This window comes from Chelon labrosus, assembly GCF_963514085.1.
Source record: "Chelon labrosus genome assembly, chromosome: 4".
Taxonomy (NCBI): Eukaryota; Metazoa; Chordata; class Actinopteri; order Mugiliformes; family Mugilidae; genus Chelon; species Chelon labrosus.
Window position 1 is genome coordinate 2,930,042 of NC_140340.1, and position 17,551 is coordinate 2,947,592.

Here is a 17,551-nt window from a genome sequence, read left to right on the forward strand (position 1 = left end):
AATTTGTCTTAGATTAGATTATTTTACATTAGGTAGTTAGAGTTTAGGTAAAGGTTAGGGTTTAGGTTAGTTTGATAGGTTTGATAGCCTGTTAAGCTTTGAAAAGTATTTTGTCTTGTTTTTTTTTTCTGTCTATTTTTTGTCAGCAGGATGCCTAGGAAGTCCAGACGTTCCATGGCGGTGAAGCAGCGCTGGAGGAGGCTCGACCTGGAGGAGCTGAGGTCCACCCCTTCCCCCCTGGAGGTATTTACACAGTAGATAAGCTTCTGTGCCACAATGACATCTGTCTGCGTGAAAATGGCTCTAGAAATGTTACATCTATTGTTTTCTCCTTAACTGCTGAGTTCTGTATGTGTTTGGTCTTAATGTTTCATCAGACGTCCCCCCCGGCCGGAGAGGAGCCTTCCCACCGACCCTGCTCTCAAGCTCGTCCCCCCGTTCGTGCTCGTGAGTATCTCTCAATGTTCAATAAATTAATTCATTCATTCAGCATTGTAGCATCTTGGCATAGTAGCATCATCGTAGCATCGTAGCATCGTACTATCACAGCAATATAGCATGGTATCGCAGACTGCTGCGGCCACTGCATCACTCTCGCGATTTCCCGCAGGGGAATTGTCTAGTTAGTGATGCAGTGCTACGCAATGCAAACTATTGACCCCCCTCATAGCAAAGCTATGGGGGTCAATAGTTTGCAGTGCGAAGCACTGCAAACTATTGTTCTTCACTACGTTTTTCTTCTTATTATTATTATTATTATTATTATTAAACTTTTTCCTACGCATTTTCGAAACCTTTCAACTCAAATACCGTTCGTCGCACACAGACACAAAATACATCAAAACGTGCGTCTCGATCGGACTCGGTGTGCTTCTATACAGTTCTTTCAAACAAGATTTTTTCGCGACGTAGTCGCGAAAAAATCGCGATCAATTTCCCATTGAAATGAATGGAGAAGCCCGAAAAAAGCGGCAACATTCCAAAATTTACAGCTTGGCTTTGTCGAGCGATTACTCGGCCATGCTTTGTAGTAGAAACTTGCTTGGAAGTTTGTACGAGGCACGGGAAGTGTAGCTTTCTCTTCCTGAAAACGGCGTTTCGATACCTTTTACGGTTTGGTCAGGGTCGCAGTTTACGTTTGGTGAAATTTGGGGAAAAAAATTAAAAATCCCTCCCTCTGAGCCTCACTCTAACTTCAGAGTTTCGGTGATATTCTGAAAAAAAAAGGTTCAATCTCATGTGGTGGCCACAGTTTTTGAGGTACAGAGATAAAAAATACATAAAAACGTAGGGATTTTTGTTGGCTTTAAGATGGTGTTGGTTTGATTTGTGTGGGACGTACGGTTTGGACTGGAGGCTCCTCTGAGCGAGGAGTGCGGCGACCAGTTTTCGAATTTTTCCCCATGTGTGTGTATGTGGAAAGCGAGAGCGATTTTTCGACGATTTTTCACGTCGCATACTTTTTTCCTAAAACGACTACGGCCACAATTTTCGCAGTAGGCGCGTGGGAACAACACTAAATTGTAGAAAACCCTCGGCTGACGCTCACGATGTGTTCGTTTTCCCGATAGGACTTGTAGTTTTTGATTTATGAGCATTTGTTCGGAGGGCAAATCCTAGTTTGCACTTTCCCTCTGACTCAGGCAGAGGTGAGAGGGAGAAGGCGAAGGAGCAGCAGTTGACCCTGGTAGCCATGACAACCAGACCCGAGGCGGGAAAACAGTTCTCAGTGGATAACAGTATCTGCCAAAACATTAAAACCCCCCAAACCATTACTGCAGTACTGTAGGGGGCCAGAACCTGACATTATGACCCCCCCACTCCAACCCCCCCACCCCCCTCCCACTATAGCATTACAGACACAGACTGCCAAAACATAATGACCCCTCAACCCATTACAGGACTATAGTAGGGAGCCAGAATCTGACACTATGACCCCCCCCCCTCCACTCCATTTAAGCATTACAGACACAGACTGCCAAAACATTATGACCCCCTCAACCCATTACAGGACTATAGTAGGGAGCCAGAACCTGACACTATGACCCCCCCACTCCAACCCCCCCACCTCCCCTCCCACTATACCATTACAGACACAGACTGACAAAACATTAGGGACTCTCAGACTGTTACAATGGGGAGACAGAACACTCCATGACCCCCCCCCCCCCCTCCCTCCTTCCCTCTCTCTCTCCCTCCCTCCTCTGTTGGTGCTATCACTTTATTAGGTAAGTAAATTTCTAGAATTATTTATATGTTAAGTGTTTGTGCCCAACATAGCTGAACTGTTAATAGAAGTTAACTACTCGCCGCCCAATGTTTTAGCCTTAGGCTAGCCTTCCAGCATAGCTCATGTATGTTAGCGAGCTAGCGGAGCTAGCAGCTACCTAACCGCCGCGGACTAAATCGCGGAGTTAGCCTCGAGCTAACCGCGAGCTAGCCTCGAGCTAACCGCGAGCTAGCCTCGAGCTAACCGCAAGCTAACCGGGATTTAACCGCAAGCTAACCGGGATTTAACCACGAGCTAACCGGGACTTAACCGCGAGCTAACCGGGATTTAACTGCGGACCCGCGGGACTTAACCGCGAGTTAGCCGCGGGAGTTAGCCGCGAGCTAACGCGGAGGCTAGTGGGGTTAGCCACTAAAACTGTGTCAAACTGAAAAATATATTATTCCATCACATAAAGTAGGAAACGTTTATGGCTTGTAACAACATTAATGACAGTATATATATATAATTGGAGTAATTTAATATAATATGATGTTTTTAATTAGTGATGCAGTGCTACGCAATGCAAACTATTGACCCCCCTCATAGCAAAGCTATGGGGGTCAATAGTTTGCAGTGCGAAGCACTGCAAACTATTGTTCTTCACTACGTTTTTCTTCTTATTATTATTAGTGATGCAGTGCTACGCAATGCAAACTATTGACCCTCATAGCAAAGCTATGGGAGTCAATAGTTTGCAGTGCGAAGCACTGCAAACTATTGTTCTTCACTACGTTTTTCTTCTTATTATTATTATTATTAAACTTTTTCCTACGCATTTTCGAAACCTTTCAACTCAAATACCGTTCGTCGCACACAGACACAAAATACATCAAAACGTGCGTCTCGATCGGACTCGGTGTGCTTCTATACAGTTCTTTCAAACAAGATTTTTTCGCGACGTAGTCGCGAAAAAACTGCGACAAATTTCCCAATTGAAATGAATGGAGAAGCCCGAAAAAAAAAAAAATTCAACAGACATTTTCAACAATGAACTGCTCTGGCATACTTTAACCGAGAGACTTCATTTAAACTTTAAAACGTAGGTACTCTTGCCTTCTCTTCAGAGATTCACTTCACTTATCGACAACTTTTACCGTTTTTAAACTATGAAGCCTCAGAGTTGTGTAGGTTTTTACTCAAATTTCATGGTTTATAATGGGTGTGTATTGCGCGGAATGTTTGTGCTAGAGTGGATGACATCATCAGCTAGAGTGAGGAGGGGAGAAGAAAGTTAGTCAAAAAACTGCACAGAAACTGCTCCCGTGGCCACAAATTTCACACGACAGACATAATTTATACATAGAAACGTAGGAAAATGTGTCTTCTCACTCAAATTCGTCTGCTAAAGCTGTAAGTCTTATAGTTTTGGCGTCAGACACAAAGATGCGCCAGCAACACCCACCCACAGCTCCATAGACTGCCATGTTAAAAAGGCAGGGAAATTTCTGGAGGAAAGCAGACGTAACCTTTCTTTGAATCGCTTAGAATAGGTCACATTTCTTCATTTTACCCACAAATTACACATCTAGACGTTCAGGAAAGCCTCAAGATGCCCAAAGTTAAGTCGGTTCAATGATTGGAAATACGGTTTGGCCACAAGTCCTTCCTGTTCGAGGCGATTTTTCAGCATTTTCTCTCTCTTTCCCCGTCTTCCAACTGACATTCTAACAGGAGCAGTTGACCCTGGTAGCCATGACAACCAGACCCCAACCAGCTTACACACGTTCACACACGCAGCTGCTGGGGACGAGAGGCGGGAAAAGAGCTCTCAGTGGAAAACATGATCTGCCAAAACATTAAAACCCCCCAAACCATCGCTGTCTCCCTTGGTGCTTTCACACAGCTGCTGGGCCTCTTAGCTATAGCTCTTCTCATTGACTGAATGACAATTTCTCAGTCATGTTTGACCTTTTCCTTTATTTTAAACACAAATTATATCTGGCTGCTTTGCTGAAACTCCTGACACAACATCCCTGACCCGTTTCCTTCATCTTATTAGGTCAGTGAATAGCTTAACTGCTAACAGACGCTAACGACTAGCCGCCCAGTGATTTAGCCGACGACTAGCCTTCCAGCATAGCGCATGTATGTTAGCAAGCTAGCGGAGCTAACGGAGCTAGCTAGCCGCTACCTTAACGCCGCGGACTCAACCGCGGAGTTAGCCTCGAGCTAACCGCTAGCTAACCGCTAGCTAACCGGGATTTAACCGCGGACCCGCGGGAGTTAAACACGAATTAGCCGCGGCAGTTAGCCGTGAGCTAACGCGGAGGCTAGTGGGGTTAGCCGCCGGCTAATTCGCCGCCTTGCTAGCGGGTGCTTATCACAGTAATAATGTTGAAGTTTTACAATTTAAAGGGAAGATATTTTTAAATTAAACTGTGTCAAACTGAAAAATATATTATTCCACCACATAAAGTAGGAAACATTTATGGCTTGCAACAACATTAATGACAGTATATATATAATTGGAGTAATTTAATATAATATGTTTTTAATTAAATAAATAATGAGCTGTTGAACACTCATAAGAATTATATTAAGTATGTTACATAACATTATTTGACATGTCTATTTGTCTGCCTATAGTTTTCCTCCAGCTGATCCAGACAGACTGCAGTGACGTCCAACATGAGACAAAGAGCTGGACTTGCAGGACAATTTGAAGGTCTTCACTTCATCGCTGATTCCTTGTTACAGCCTGGATGTGTTAAGTTTAATATTATTGTTTTTCTAACTGTAAGACTGTGCCGTAAACTGTTAAACTATTGCTCAGGTAGGAGTAATGAGTTTTATTGTTAAAATTATTATGATTAACGAGCAAATTGTAATAATTGATCGTTAATCATAATAATTCACCTGTTCATATAGTCATAATATAATCCTGGTGGGGGTGTGACGATCCGTCCCACTCTCTTCCTTATTTGATGCTGGCTTTCAGGTGGAGCTGGGAGGGGTCTGCTGCCTGTACCTGCCCTGCAGTTTGTAGAAGGGCGTAAAGGACGACCCTTCTCAGTGTCTCTCTCTCTCAGCCAGGCCTACTGCATCCTCCTCATCCTGTTTGGTTTGTTGTACCCTGCATGACATCAAACTCACACCCATCCAGTCAGAAGGAACCAGGCCTTAAATGACTATTTGAGTTGTGCTTTTTGTTATAGCTGCTGCTCATGGTAGTAAAGACATGCTACTTAGTAAAGACATTCGCGACGTAAGTCGCGAATACTTTCATACCTGTCTTGACGTGACCATTACTTTTTGTAGTCAAACATGAAATTATTTGCGACGTAAGTCGCAAATAATTTCACCAGGATTATATTATGACTAAATGAACAGGTGATCATTAAAGCATCATAGCATGGTAGCATCATTAAAGCATCTTAGCATCATAGCATTGTAGCATCATTAAAGCATCTTAGCATTGTAGTATCTTAGCATCATAGCATCTTAGTATAAGGAAAACACACACTTTATGACAACTACAGATGTTTAACATGTGTCTGCTTTGTTATTAGCTTGTTGCTTACATTTACTTATAACATTTGAAAGACATTTCAATTTTTTTGCATTGTCTTTGATAGGATTAAAGGGTTCCTGTGCTTCGACAGCTGAGAGTGATCATCGTTGATTCATCGCCCTCAACCATCGCAGAGCAGTATCGTCACCTCACCCACACACATACATTCACCACACCTTCATCTACACAGATTTAATTTAAGTATAACATATTACATTAATTTGTCTTAGATTAGATTATTTTACATTAGGTAGTTAGAGTTTAGGTAAAGGTTAGGGTTTAGGTTAGTTTGATAGGTTTGATAGCCTGTTAAGCTTTGAAAAGTATTTTGTCTTGTTTTTTTTTTCTGTCTATTTTTTGTCAGCAGGATGCCTAGGAAGTCCAGACGTTCCATGGCGGTGAAGCAGCGCTGGAGGAGGCTCGACCTGGAGGAGCTGAGGTCCACCCCTTCCCCCCTGGAGGTATTTACACAGTAGATAAGCTTCTGTGCCACAATGACATCTGTCTGCGTGAAAATGGCTCTAGAAATGTTACATCTAATGTTTTCTCCTTAACTGCTGAGTTCTGTATGTGTTTGGTCTTAATGTTTCATCAGACGTCCCCCCCGGCCGGAGAGGAGCCTTCCCACCGACCCTGCTCTCAAGCTCGTCCCCCCGTTCGTGCTCGTGAGTATCTCTCAATGATCAATAAATTAATTCATTCATTCAGCATTGTAGCATCTTGGCATAGTAGCATCATCGTAGCATCGTAGCATCGTACTGTCACAGCAATATAGCATGGTATCGCAGACTGCTGCGGCCACTGCATCACTCTCGCGATTTCCCGCAGGGGAATTGTCTAGTTATTATTATTATTATTATTAAACTTTTTCCTACGCATTTTCGAAACCTTTCAACTCAAATACCGTTCGTCGCACACAGACACAAAATACATCAAAACGTGCGTCTCGATCGGACTCGGTGTGCTTCTATACAGTTCTTTCAAACAAGATTTTTTCGCGACGTAGTCGCGAAAAAACTGCGACAAATTTCCCAATTGAAATGAATGGAGAAGCCCGAAAAAAAAAAAAATTCAACAGACATTTTCAACAATGAACTGCTCTGGCATACTTTAACCGAGAGACTTCATTTAAACTTTAAAACGTAGGTACTCTTGCCTTCTCTTCAGAGATTCACTTCACTTGTCGACAACTTTTACCGTTTTTAAACTATGAAGCCTCAGAGTTGTGTAGGTTTTTACTCAAATTTCAGGGTTTATAATGGGTGTGTATTGCGCGGAATGTTTGTGCTAGAGTGGATGACATCATCAGCTAGAGTGAGGAGGGGAGAAGAAAGTTAGTCAAAAAACTGCACAGAAACTGCTCCCGTGGCCACAAATTTCACACGACAGACATAATTTATACATAGAAACGTAGGAAAATTTGTCTTCTCACTCAAATTCGTCTGCTAAAGCTGTAAGTCTTATAGTTTTGGCGTCAGACACAAAGATGCGCCAGCAACACCCACCCACAGCTCCATAGACTGCCATGTTAAAAAGGCAGGGAAATTTCTGGAGGAAAGCAGACGTAACCTTTCTTTGAATCGCTTAGAATAGGTCACATTTCTTCATTTTACCCACAAATTACACATCTAGACGTTCAGGAAAGCCTCAAGATGCCCAAAGTTAAGTCGGTTCAATGATTGGAAATACGGTTTGGCCACAAGTCCTTCCTGTTCGAGGCGATATTTCAGCATTTTCTCTCTCTCTCCCCGTCTTCCAACTGACATTCGAACAGGAGCAGTTGACCCTGGTAGCCATGACAACCAGACCCCAACCAGCTTACACACGTTCACACACGCAGCTGCAGGGGACGAGAGGCGGGAAAAGAGCTCTCAGTGGAAAACATGATCTGCCAAAACATTAAAACCCCCCAAACCATCCATGTCTCCCTTGGTGCTTTCACACAGCTGCTGGGCCTCTTAGCTATAGCTCTTCTCATTGACTGAATGACAACTTCTCAGTCATTTTTGACCTTTTCCTTTATTTTAAACACAAATTATATCTGGCTGCTTTGCTGAAACTCCTGACACAACATCCCTGACCCGTTTCCTTCATCTTATTAGGTCAGTGAATAGCTAAACTGCTAACAGACGCTAACGACTAGCCGCCCAGTGATTTAGCCGACGACTAGCCTTCCAGCATAGCTCATGTATGTTAGCAAGCTAGCGGAGCTAACGGAGCTAGCTAGCCGCTACCTTAACGCCGCGGACTCAACCGCGGAGTTAGCCTCGAGCTAACCGCTAACTAACCGCTAGCTAACCGGGATTTAACCGCGGACCCGCGGGAGTTAAACACGAATTAGCCGCGGCAGTTCGCCGTGAGCTAACGCGGAGGCTAGTGGGGTTAGCCGCCGGCTAATTCGCCGCCTTGCTAGCGGGTGCTTATCACAGTAATAATGTTGAAGTTTTACAATTTAAAGGGAAGATATTTTTAAATTAAACTGTGTCAAACTGAAAAATATATTATTCCACCACATAAAGTAGGAAACATTTATGGCTTGCAACAACATTAATGACAGTATATATATATAATTGGAGTAATTAGTGCCGAGTGCCTATGACACGAGGCCACTCCTCCCATAGCAAGCTATGGGAGGAGTGGCCTCGTGCCATAGGCACGAGGCCACTATTGATCTTCTGCGTGTTTCTTTGCAGTTTTATTTTTTTTACTTATTATTCATTTTCCGCCCTTTTTCGCCGATTAATGCGGCCCGAACCGGCGAGAGGACCCCAACACATGATATATCAAAACGTGTGTTTTGATCCCGAATCCCGTGCTATTACTTTTATAAGGGATTCGTGAGTTTTTCGCGAATTTATTCGCGAAAAACCGCGATAAATTTCCCATTGAAATGAATGGAGAAGCCCGAAAAAATAAATAAATCAACAGACATTTTCAACAATGAACTGCTCTGGCATACTTTAACCGAGAGACTTCATTTGAACTTTAAAACGTAGGTACTCTTGCCTTCTCTTCAGAGATTCACTTCACTTGTCGACAACTTTTACCGTTTTTAAACTATGAAGCCTCAGAGTTGTGTAGGTTTTTACTCAAATTTCAGGGTTTATAATGGGTGTGTATTGCGCGGAATGTTTGTGCTAGAGTGGATGACATCATCAGCTAGAGTGAGGAGGAGAGAAGAAAATTAGTCAAAAAACTGTACAGAAACTGCTCCCATGGCCACAAATTTCACACGACAGACATAATTTATACATAGAAACGTAGGAAAATTTGTCTTCTCACTCATATCCGTCTGCTAAAGCTGTAAGTCTTATAGTTTTGGCGTCAGACACAAAGATGCGCCAGCAACACCCATCCACAGCTCCATAGACTGCCATGTTAAAAAGGCAGGGAAATTTCTGGAGGAAAGCAGAAGTAACCTTTTTTGAATCGCTTTAAATAGGTCACATTTCTTCATTTTACCCACAAATTGCATATGTAGACGTTCAGGAAAGCCTCAAGATGCCCAAAGTTAAGTCGGTTCAATGATTGGAAATACGGTTTGGCCACAAGTCCTTCCTGTTCGAGGCGTTTTTTCAGCATTTTCTCTCTCTCTCCCCGTCTTCCAACTGACATTCTGACAGGAGCAGTTGACCCTGGTAGCCATGACAACCAGACCCCAACCAGCTTACACACGTTCACACACGCAGCTGCTGGAAAACATGATCTGCCAAAACATTAAAACCCCCTCAAACCATTACTGCAGTACTGTAGGGGGCCAGAACCTGACATTATGACCCCCCCACTCCAACCCCCCCCACCCCCCCTCCCACTATAGCATTACAGACACAGACTGCCAAAACATTATGACCACTTAAGCCATTACAGTACTATAGTTGGGCTGCAGAATCTGACACTATGACCCCCCTCCACTCCATTTAAGCATTACAGTAATAGACTGCCAAAACATTATGACCCCCTAAACCCATTACAGGACTATAGTAGGGAGCCAGAACCTGACACTATGACCCCCCCACTCCAACCCCCCCACCTCCCCTCCCACTATAGCATTACAGACACAGACTGACAAAACATTAGGGACTCTCAGACTGTTACAATGGGGAGACTAAACCGCGGAGTTAGCCTCGAGCTAACCGCGAGCTAGCCTCGAGCTAACGGCAAGCTAACCGGGATTTAACCGCGAGCTAACCGGGACTTAACCGCGAGCTAACCGGGATTTAACCGCAGACCCGCGGGAGTTTGCCGCGAGCTAACGTGGAGGCTAGTGGGGTTAGCCACTAAAACTGTGTCAAACTGAAAAATATATTATTCCATCACATAAAGTAGGAAACGTTTATGGCTTGTAACAACATTAATGATAGTATATATATATAATTGGAGTAATTTAATATAATATGATGTTTTTAATGAAATAAATAATGAGCTGTTGAACACTCATAAGAGTTATATTCAGTATGTTACATAACATTATTTGACATGTCTATTTGTCTGCATATAGTTTTCCTCCAGCTGATCCAGACAGACTGCAGTGACGTCCAACATGAGACAAAGAGCTGGACTAACAGGACAATTTGAAGGTCTTCACTTCATCGCTGATTCCTTGTTACAGCCTGGATGTGTTAAGTTTAATATTGATGTTTTTCTAACTGTAAGACTGTGCCGTAAACTGTTAAACTATTGCTCAGGTAGGAGTAATGAGTTTTATTGTTGAAATTATTATGATTAACGATCAATTGTTACGATTTGCTCGTTCTTTGTCTGGGGATCCTAGTGAGGATGCCCCTCTTAAAGGTGGGGGTGTGACGATCCCTCCCACTCTCTTCCTTATTTGATGCTGGCTTTCAGGTGGAGCTGGGAGGGCTCTGCTGCCTGTACCTGCCCTTCAGTTTGTAGAAGGGCATAAAGGACGACCCTTCTCAGTGTCTCGCTCTCTCAGCCAGGCCTACTGCATCCTCCTCATCCTGTTTGGTTTGTTGTACCCTGCATGACATCAAACTCACACCCATCCAGTCAGAAGGAACCAGGCCTTAAATGACTATTTGAGTTGTGCTTTTTGTTATAGCTGCTGCTCATGGTAGTAAAGACATGCTACTTAGTAAAGACATTCGCGACGTAAGTCGCGAATACTTTCATACCTGTCTTGACCTGACCATTACTTTTTGTAGTCAAACATGAAATTATTTGCAACGTAAGTCGCAAATATTTTCACCAGGATTATATTATGACTATATGAACAGGTGATCATTAAAGCATCATAGCATCTTAGTATAATTGCATTGTAGCATCTTAGCATCGTAGCAACATAGTATCTTAGCTTTGTAGCATCTTAGTATCATAGCATCTTAGTATCTTAGCATCATAGCATTGTAGCATCTTGGCATAGTAGCATCATCATAGCATCGTAGCATCGTACTATCACAGCAATATAGCATGGTATCGCAGACTGCTGCGGCCACTGCATCACTCTCGCGATTTCCCGCAGGGGAATTGTCTAGTTAAATAAATAATGAGCTGTTGAACACTCATAAGAGTTATATTCAGTATGTTACATAACATTATTTGACATGTCTATTTGTCTGCCTATAGTTTTCCTCCAGCTGATCCAGACAGACTGCAGTGACGTCCAACATGAGACAAAGAGCTGGACTAACAGGACAGTTTGAAGGTCTTCACTTCATCGCTGATTCCTTGTTACAGCCTGGATGTGTTAAGTTTAATATTGATGTTTTTCTAACTGTAAGACTGTGCCGTAAACTGTTAAACTATTGCTCAGGTAGGAGTGATGAGTTTTATTGTTAAAATTATTATGATTAACGATCAATTGTTACGATTTGCTCGTTCTTTGTCTGGGGATCCTAGTGAGATCCCTCCCACTCTCTTCCTTATTTGATGCTGGCTTTCAGGTGGAGCTGGGAGGGGTCTGCTGCCTGTACCTGCCCTTCAGTTTGTAGAAGGCGAAGCATAAAGGACGACCCTTCTCAGTGTCTCTCTCTCTCAGCCAGGCCTACTGCATCCTCCTCATCCTGTTTGGTTTGTTGTACCCTGCATGACATCAAACTCACACCCATCCAGTCAGAAGGAACCAGGCCTTAAATGACTATTTGAGTTGTGCTTTTTGTTATAGCTGCTGCTCATGGTAGTAAAGACATGCTACTTAGTAAAGACATTCGCGACGTAAGTCGCGAATACTTTCATACCTGTCTTGACCTGACCATTACTTTTTGTAGTCAAACATGAAATTATTTGCAACGTAAGTCGCAAATATTTTCACCAGGATTATATTATGACTATATGAACAGGTGATCATTAAAGCATCATAGCATCTTAGTATAATTGCATTGTAGCATCTTAGCATCGTAGCAACATAGTATCTTAGCTTTGTAGCATCTTAGTATCATAGCATCTTAGTATCTTAGCATCATAGCATTGTAGTAGCATCTTGGCATAGTAGCATCATCATAGCATCGTAGCATCGTACTATCGCAGCAATATAGCATGGTATCGCAGACTGCTGCGGCCACTGCATCACTCTCGCGATTTCCCGCAGGGGAATTGTCTAGTTATTATTAAACTTTTTCCTACGCATTTTCGAAACCTTTCAACTCAAATACCGTTCGTCGCACACAGGTCAAAATACATCAAAACGTGCGTCTCGATCGGACTCGGTGTGCTTCTATACAGTTCTTTCAAACAAGATTTTTTCGCGACGTAGTCGCGAAAAAACTGCGACAAATTTCCCAATTGAAATGAATGGAGAAGCCCGAAAAAAATAAAAATTCAACAGACATTTTCAACAATGAACTGCTCTGGCATACTTTAACCGAGAGACTTCATTTAAACTTTAAAACGTAGGTACTCTTGCCTTCTCTTCAGAGATTCACTTCATTTGTCGACAACTTTTACCGTTTTTAAACTATGAAGCCTCAGAGTTGTGTAGGTTTTTACTCAAATTTCAGGGTTTATAATGGGTGTGTATTGCGCGGAATGTTTGTGCTAGAGTGGATGACATCATCAGCTAGAGTGAGGAGGGGAGAAGAAAGTTAGTCAAAAAACTGCACAGAAACTGCTCCCGTGGCCACAAATTTCACACGACAGACATAATTTATACATAGAAACGTAGGAAAATTTGTCTTCTCACTCAAATTCGTCTGCTAAAGCTGTAAGTCTTATAGTTTTGGCGTCAGACACAAAGATGCGCCAGCAACACCCACCCACAGCTCCATAGACTGCCATGTTAAAAAGGCAGGGAAATTTCTGGAGGAAAGCAGACGTAACCTTTCTTTGAATCGCTTTAATAGGTCACATTTCTTCATTTTACCCACAAACTGCATATGTAGACGTTCAGGAAAGCCTCAAGATGCCCAAAGTTAAGTCGGTTCAATGATTGGAAATACGGTTTGGCCACAAGTCCTTCCTGTTCGAGGCGATTTTTCAGCATTTTCTCTCTCTCTCCCCGTCTTCCAACTGACATTCGAACAGGAGCAGTTGACCCTGGTAGCCATGACAACCAGACCCCAACCAGCTTACACACGTTCACACACGCAGCTGCTGGGGACGAGAGGCGGGAAAAGAGCTCTCAGTGGAAAACATGATCTGCCAAAACATTAAAACCCCCCAAACCATCGCTGTCTCCCTTGGTGCTTTCACACAGCTGCTGGGCCTCTTAGCTATAGCTCTTCTCATTGACTGAATGACAATTTCTCAGTCATGTTTGACCTTTTCCTTTATTTTAAACACAAATTATATCTGGCTGCTTTGCTGAAACTCCTGACACAACATCCCTGACCCGTTTCCTTCATCTTATTAGGTCAGTGAATAGCTAAACTGCTAACAGACGCTAACGACTAGCCGCCCAGTGATTTAGCCGACGACTAGCCTTCCAGCATAGCTCATGTATGTTAGCAAGCTAGCGGAGCTAACGGAGCTAGCTAGCCACTACCTTAACGCCGCGGACTCAACCGCGGAGTTAGCCTCGAGCTAACCGCTAGCTAACCGCTAGCTAACCGGGATTTAACCGCGGACCCGCGGGAGTTAAACACGAATTAGCCGCGGCAGTTAGCCGTGAGCTAACGCGGAGGCTAGTGGGGTTAGCCGCCGGCTAATTCGCCGCCTTGCTAGCGGGTGCTTATCACAGTAATAATGTTGAAGTTTTACAATTTAAAGGGAAGATATTTTTAAATTAAACTGTGTCAAACTGAAAAATATATTATTCCACCACATAAAGTAGGAAACATTTATGGCTTGCAACAACATTAATGACAGTATATATATATAATTGGAGTAATTTAATATAATATGATGTTTTTAATTAAATAAATAATGAGCTGTTGAACACTCATAAGAGTTATATTAAGTATGTTACATAACATTATTTGACATGTCTATTTCTCTGCCTATAGTTTTCCTCCAGCTGATCCAGACAGACTGCAGTGACGTCCAACATGAGACAAAGAGCTGGACTCGCAGGACAATTTGAAGGTCTTCACTTCATCGCTGGTTCCTTGTTACAGCCTGGATGTGTTAAGTTTAATATTATTGTTTTTCTAACTGTAAGACTGTGCCGTAAACTGTTAAACTATTGCTCAGGTAGGAGTAATGAGTTTTATTGTTAAAATTATTATGATTAACGATCAATTGTTACGATTTGCTCGTTCTTTGTCTGGGGATCCTAGTGAGATCCCTCCCACTCTCTTCCTTATTTGATGCTGGCTTTCAGGTGGAGCTGGGAGGGGTCTGCTGCCTGTACCTGCCCTTCAGTTTGTAGAAGGCGAAGCATAAAGGACGACCCTTCTCAGTGTCTCTCTCTCTCAGCCAGGCCTACTGCATCCTCCTCATCCTGTTTGGTTTGTTGTACCCTGCATGACATCAAACTCACACCCATCCAGTCAGAAGGAACCAGGCCTTAAATGACTATTTGAGTTGTGCTTTTTGTTATAGCTGCTGCTCATGGTAGTAAAGACATGCTACTTAGTAAAGACATTCGCGACGTAAGTCGCGAATACTTTCATACCTGTCTTGACCTGACCATTACTTTTTGTTGTCAAACATGAAATTATTTGCAACGTAAGTCGCAAATATTTTCACCAGGATTATATTATGACTATATGAACAGGTGATCATTAAAGCATCATAGCATCTTAGTATAATTGCATTGTAGCATCTTAGCATCGTAGCAACATAGTATCTTAGCTTTGTAGCATCTTAGTATCATAGCATCTTAGTATCTTAGCATCATAGCATTGTAGTAGCATCTTGGCATAGTAGCATCATCATAGCATCGTAGCATCGTACTGTCGCAGCAATATAGCATGGTATCGCAGACTGCTGCGGCCACTGCATCACTCTCGCGATTTCCCGCAGGGGAATTGTCTAGTTTTGACTTAGTATCTCATAATTATGACTTAGTATCTCATAATTTTTTTTCATCAAGTGGTGGAAATGGGCTTCCATAGTACCTCGACCAATGAGGTGAGCGGCATTTCCACTGTCAGCTCATTGATCAGAGATCAGGAGACGGCCTGGGAATAAGTTTACTGTAAATATTCATATAAAGCGCCTGGTCAGTCCTTAAATCCATTGACATTTTACACAGTATTTTTTATTTTCATGGTAATACGGGACAAAGTGCATCCCGTGACAGCTCAATACGGGACACGTACTTTAGTTTGTAAATACGGGAAGACTCCGTTTTTCAACGGACGTTTGGCAGCCTTAGTAGCGTGACATATCTTGCACAATATCTTTGTTTGTTCCAAGTCAGACTCCAAAAAACCAAAGTGTTTCCACGCCACAAAATTCGCTTTACCTTTCTTCCCGACCAAAGGCTGCCTTTCTGTCATCTATCGTCTTCACACTTATTTTTTTCCCGCGGGGGCAGAGCGGAGCGCACAGGTGGAGATGGAAGGGTTCGCTGCATTTACCCCATAAGACACGGCGTGCGGCAGAATGATCGTTTTATTACGATTATCATATTTTCATGATCGAAGGAAGCGAAATCGAAATTCAATTAATCGCCCAGCCCTATGAGAAAACAACCCGTTATCCGTTTTTACAGTTTCAAAATGTAATCACTCTATGCGTACCCAGATTGGGAATCACTGGTCTAGAGCATATGTCTACATTCAGAAACAGATGCACACATTTTACCTGGCTTACTTTGCTGCCTCATCAACTGATCAGCTTGTAATCATAATTTAAAGAATGAATTCTCAATCGCGTCAAAGAGTGCTTGAAGAAAATATGATCCCATCTGCCTAAAAGTTGAAGTTGAGGCAGACCTTTCAACAGAACAATGGTCATAAGAAAACCAAGGAATGCCTCAAAAAAGATGAAAGGAATGGCTTTAACAAAGCCAAGATTTACCAGGCAGTGAAGATCCCACATTCTTCATGGAGGAGGGGTCAGACATTTTAGTATGAACATGTCAAGGACTGGTGAACGTTTCTATAAAATGACTACAAAAAGTTGCTGATGACCAAGGATTCCTTCATTTTCCATGCTCTAATTCTTTGTAATCTGTAAATGGTAACATTAAAATCTCACCTGTTTGATGCTGATGACGCGTGGAGGGATCTGTCCATTCTTTTTTGTGGGATCTGTCGTCCAGGTGTCTTCTCTGCTCTTTATTTTCATCAATCATCTTTTCACTGAAGCAGTCTGGATCATTTTTAGAGACCATGGCATCGATTTTTTCCAACAGATCTGCTATCTCCTTTTCATCCATCATACTTTTTGTGCATGTGTGGTATCTTTGTCCAACAAAGCTGGTGTTAACTTTCAGGTCTTCTAATGTGGTTTCGCACTTTTCATGTGACTTATGGGTCACAACTGTCATTAAATAGTCACGTGCCCTCTTCCCAGCAACACTTTCGAGCCACTTCACTCCTAAATGGTAATGGATGCTGTGCTGACCATTTTCCAGCAGTAAGAGAAAAGCATGAATTCCCTGATTTGATGGAATATTGTCAACGTGTCGTAGACCGAGCATGTTAATGATACAGATGTGTCGGCCACACAAATCATACAGTTTGGATGAAAATGGTTCCACATTAGTTTGTTTGTCATGTTGAAGTAAGTAGTTTCTTGGTCCAATCTCAATTGAATTTTTGTCACCAATCAGCACAAGAGTGAGTTGAGACGTCACTGAAACAAAACATAACATCACTGTTATATTTCAGAAGTCATTAAAACACACTCTCACAGTTTGGTTTCTGATATTACTGACTACTTTGAGTGTTTCACCTGTAGACTACTGTCTGTTTAATCACTTTCATCTCCACAGGGTTTGAAACTCAATAAATTAAATATAGAATGTAAAATCTTACCTCTATCATTGGTCACTTCTTCATTCTTCTTGGGATGTTTAGCTTCACCAGGTGTATTCACTGAATCAGTCTGAGGAAACAAATGATCTTATTGAACGTTTGAACTGATGATGTGATCTAGTGGGTGGGGCTTAGCTGGAGGTAGAACAATCCACAGGAATACTTAGTGGTGATGGAAAGTTCAGCTCGTTTGCCACGGCTCCCACAGAAGAGCTGGCTCTTTTGGCTCCCAAACAGCTCTTTATTTAGTATCGTTTATAGCCTAATATTTTAGCCCAACATAGCAAATACACTATATTACCAAAAGTATTCGCTCACCCATTCAAATGATCAGAATCAGGTGTTCTAATCACTTGGCCTGGCCCCAGGTGTATAAATTCAAGCACTCAGGCATGCAGACTGTGAAACAAGACATTTGTGAAAGAATGGGCCGCTCTCAGGAGC

The 17,551-nt window shown here is 42.5% G+C and overlaps 1 protein-coding gene across 1 annotated transcript in view; it reads right to left on the reverse strand.

Moving 5' to 3' along the window:
* The window catches only part of LOC311486872 (uncharacterized protein), a gene marked incomplete at its 3' end in the record, with an annotated part of 34,435 nt that extends 17,291 nt beyond the window's left edge, over positions 1-17,144 (reverse strand). The window contains exons 1-2 of the mRNA XM_084542889.1: positions 17,108-17,144; positions 16,326-16,925 (exon numbers count right to left, since the gene is read on the reverse strand). Coding sequence (XP_084399015.1) covers positions 16,326-16,770 — 445 coding nt within the window. The 5' untranslated portion in view covers positions 16,771-16,925; positions 17,108-17,144. The remainder of the gene's footprint in view (positions 1-16,325; positions 16,926-17,107) is intronic.
* Positions 17,145-17,551: the final 407 nt, after the last annotated feature.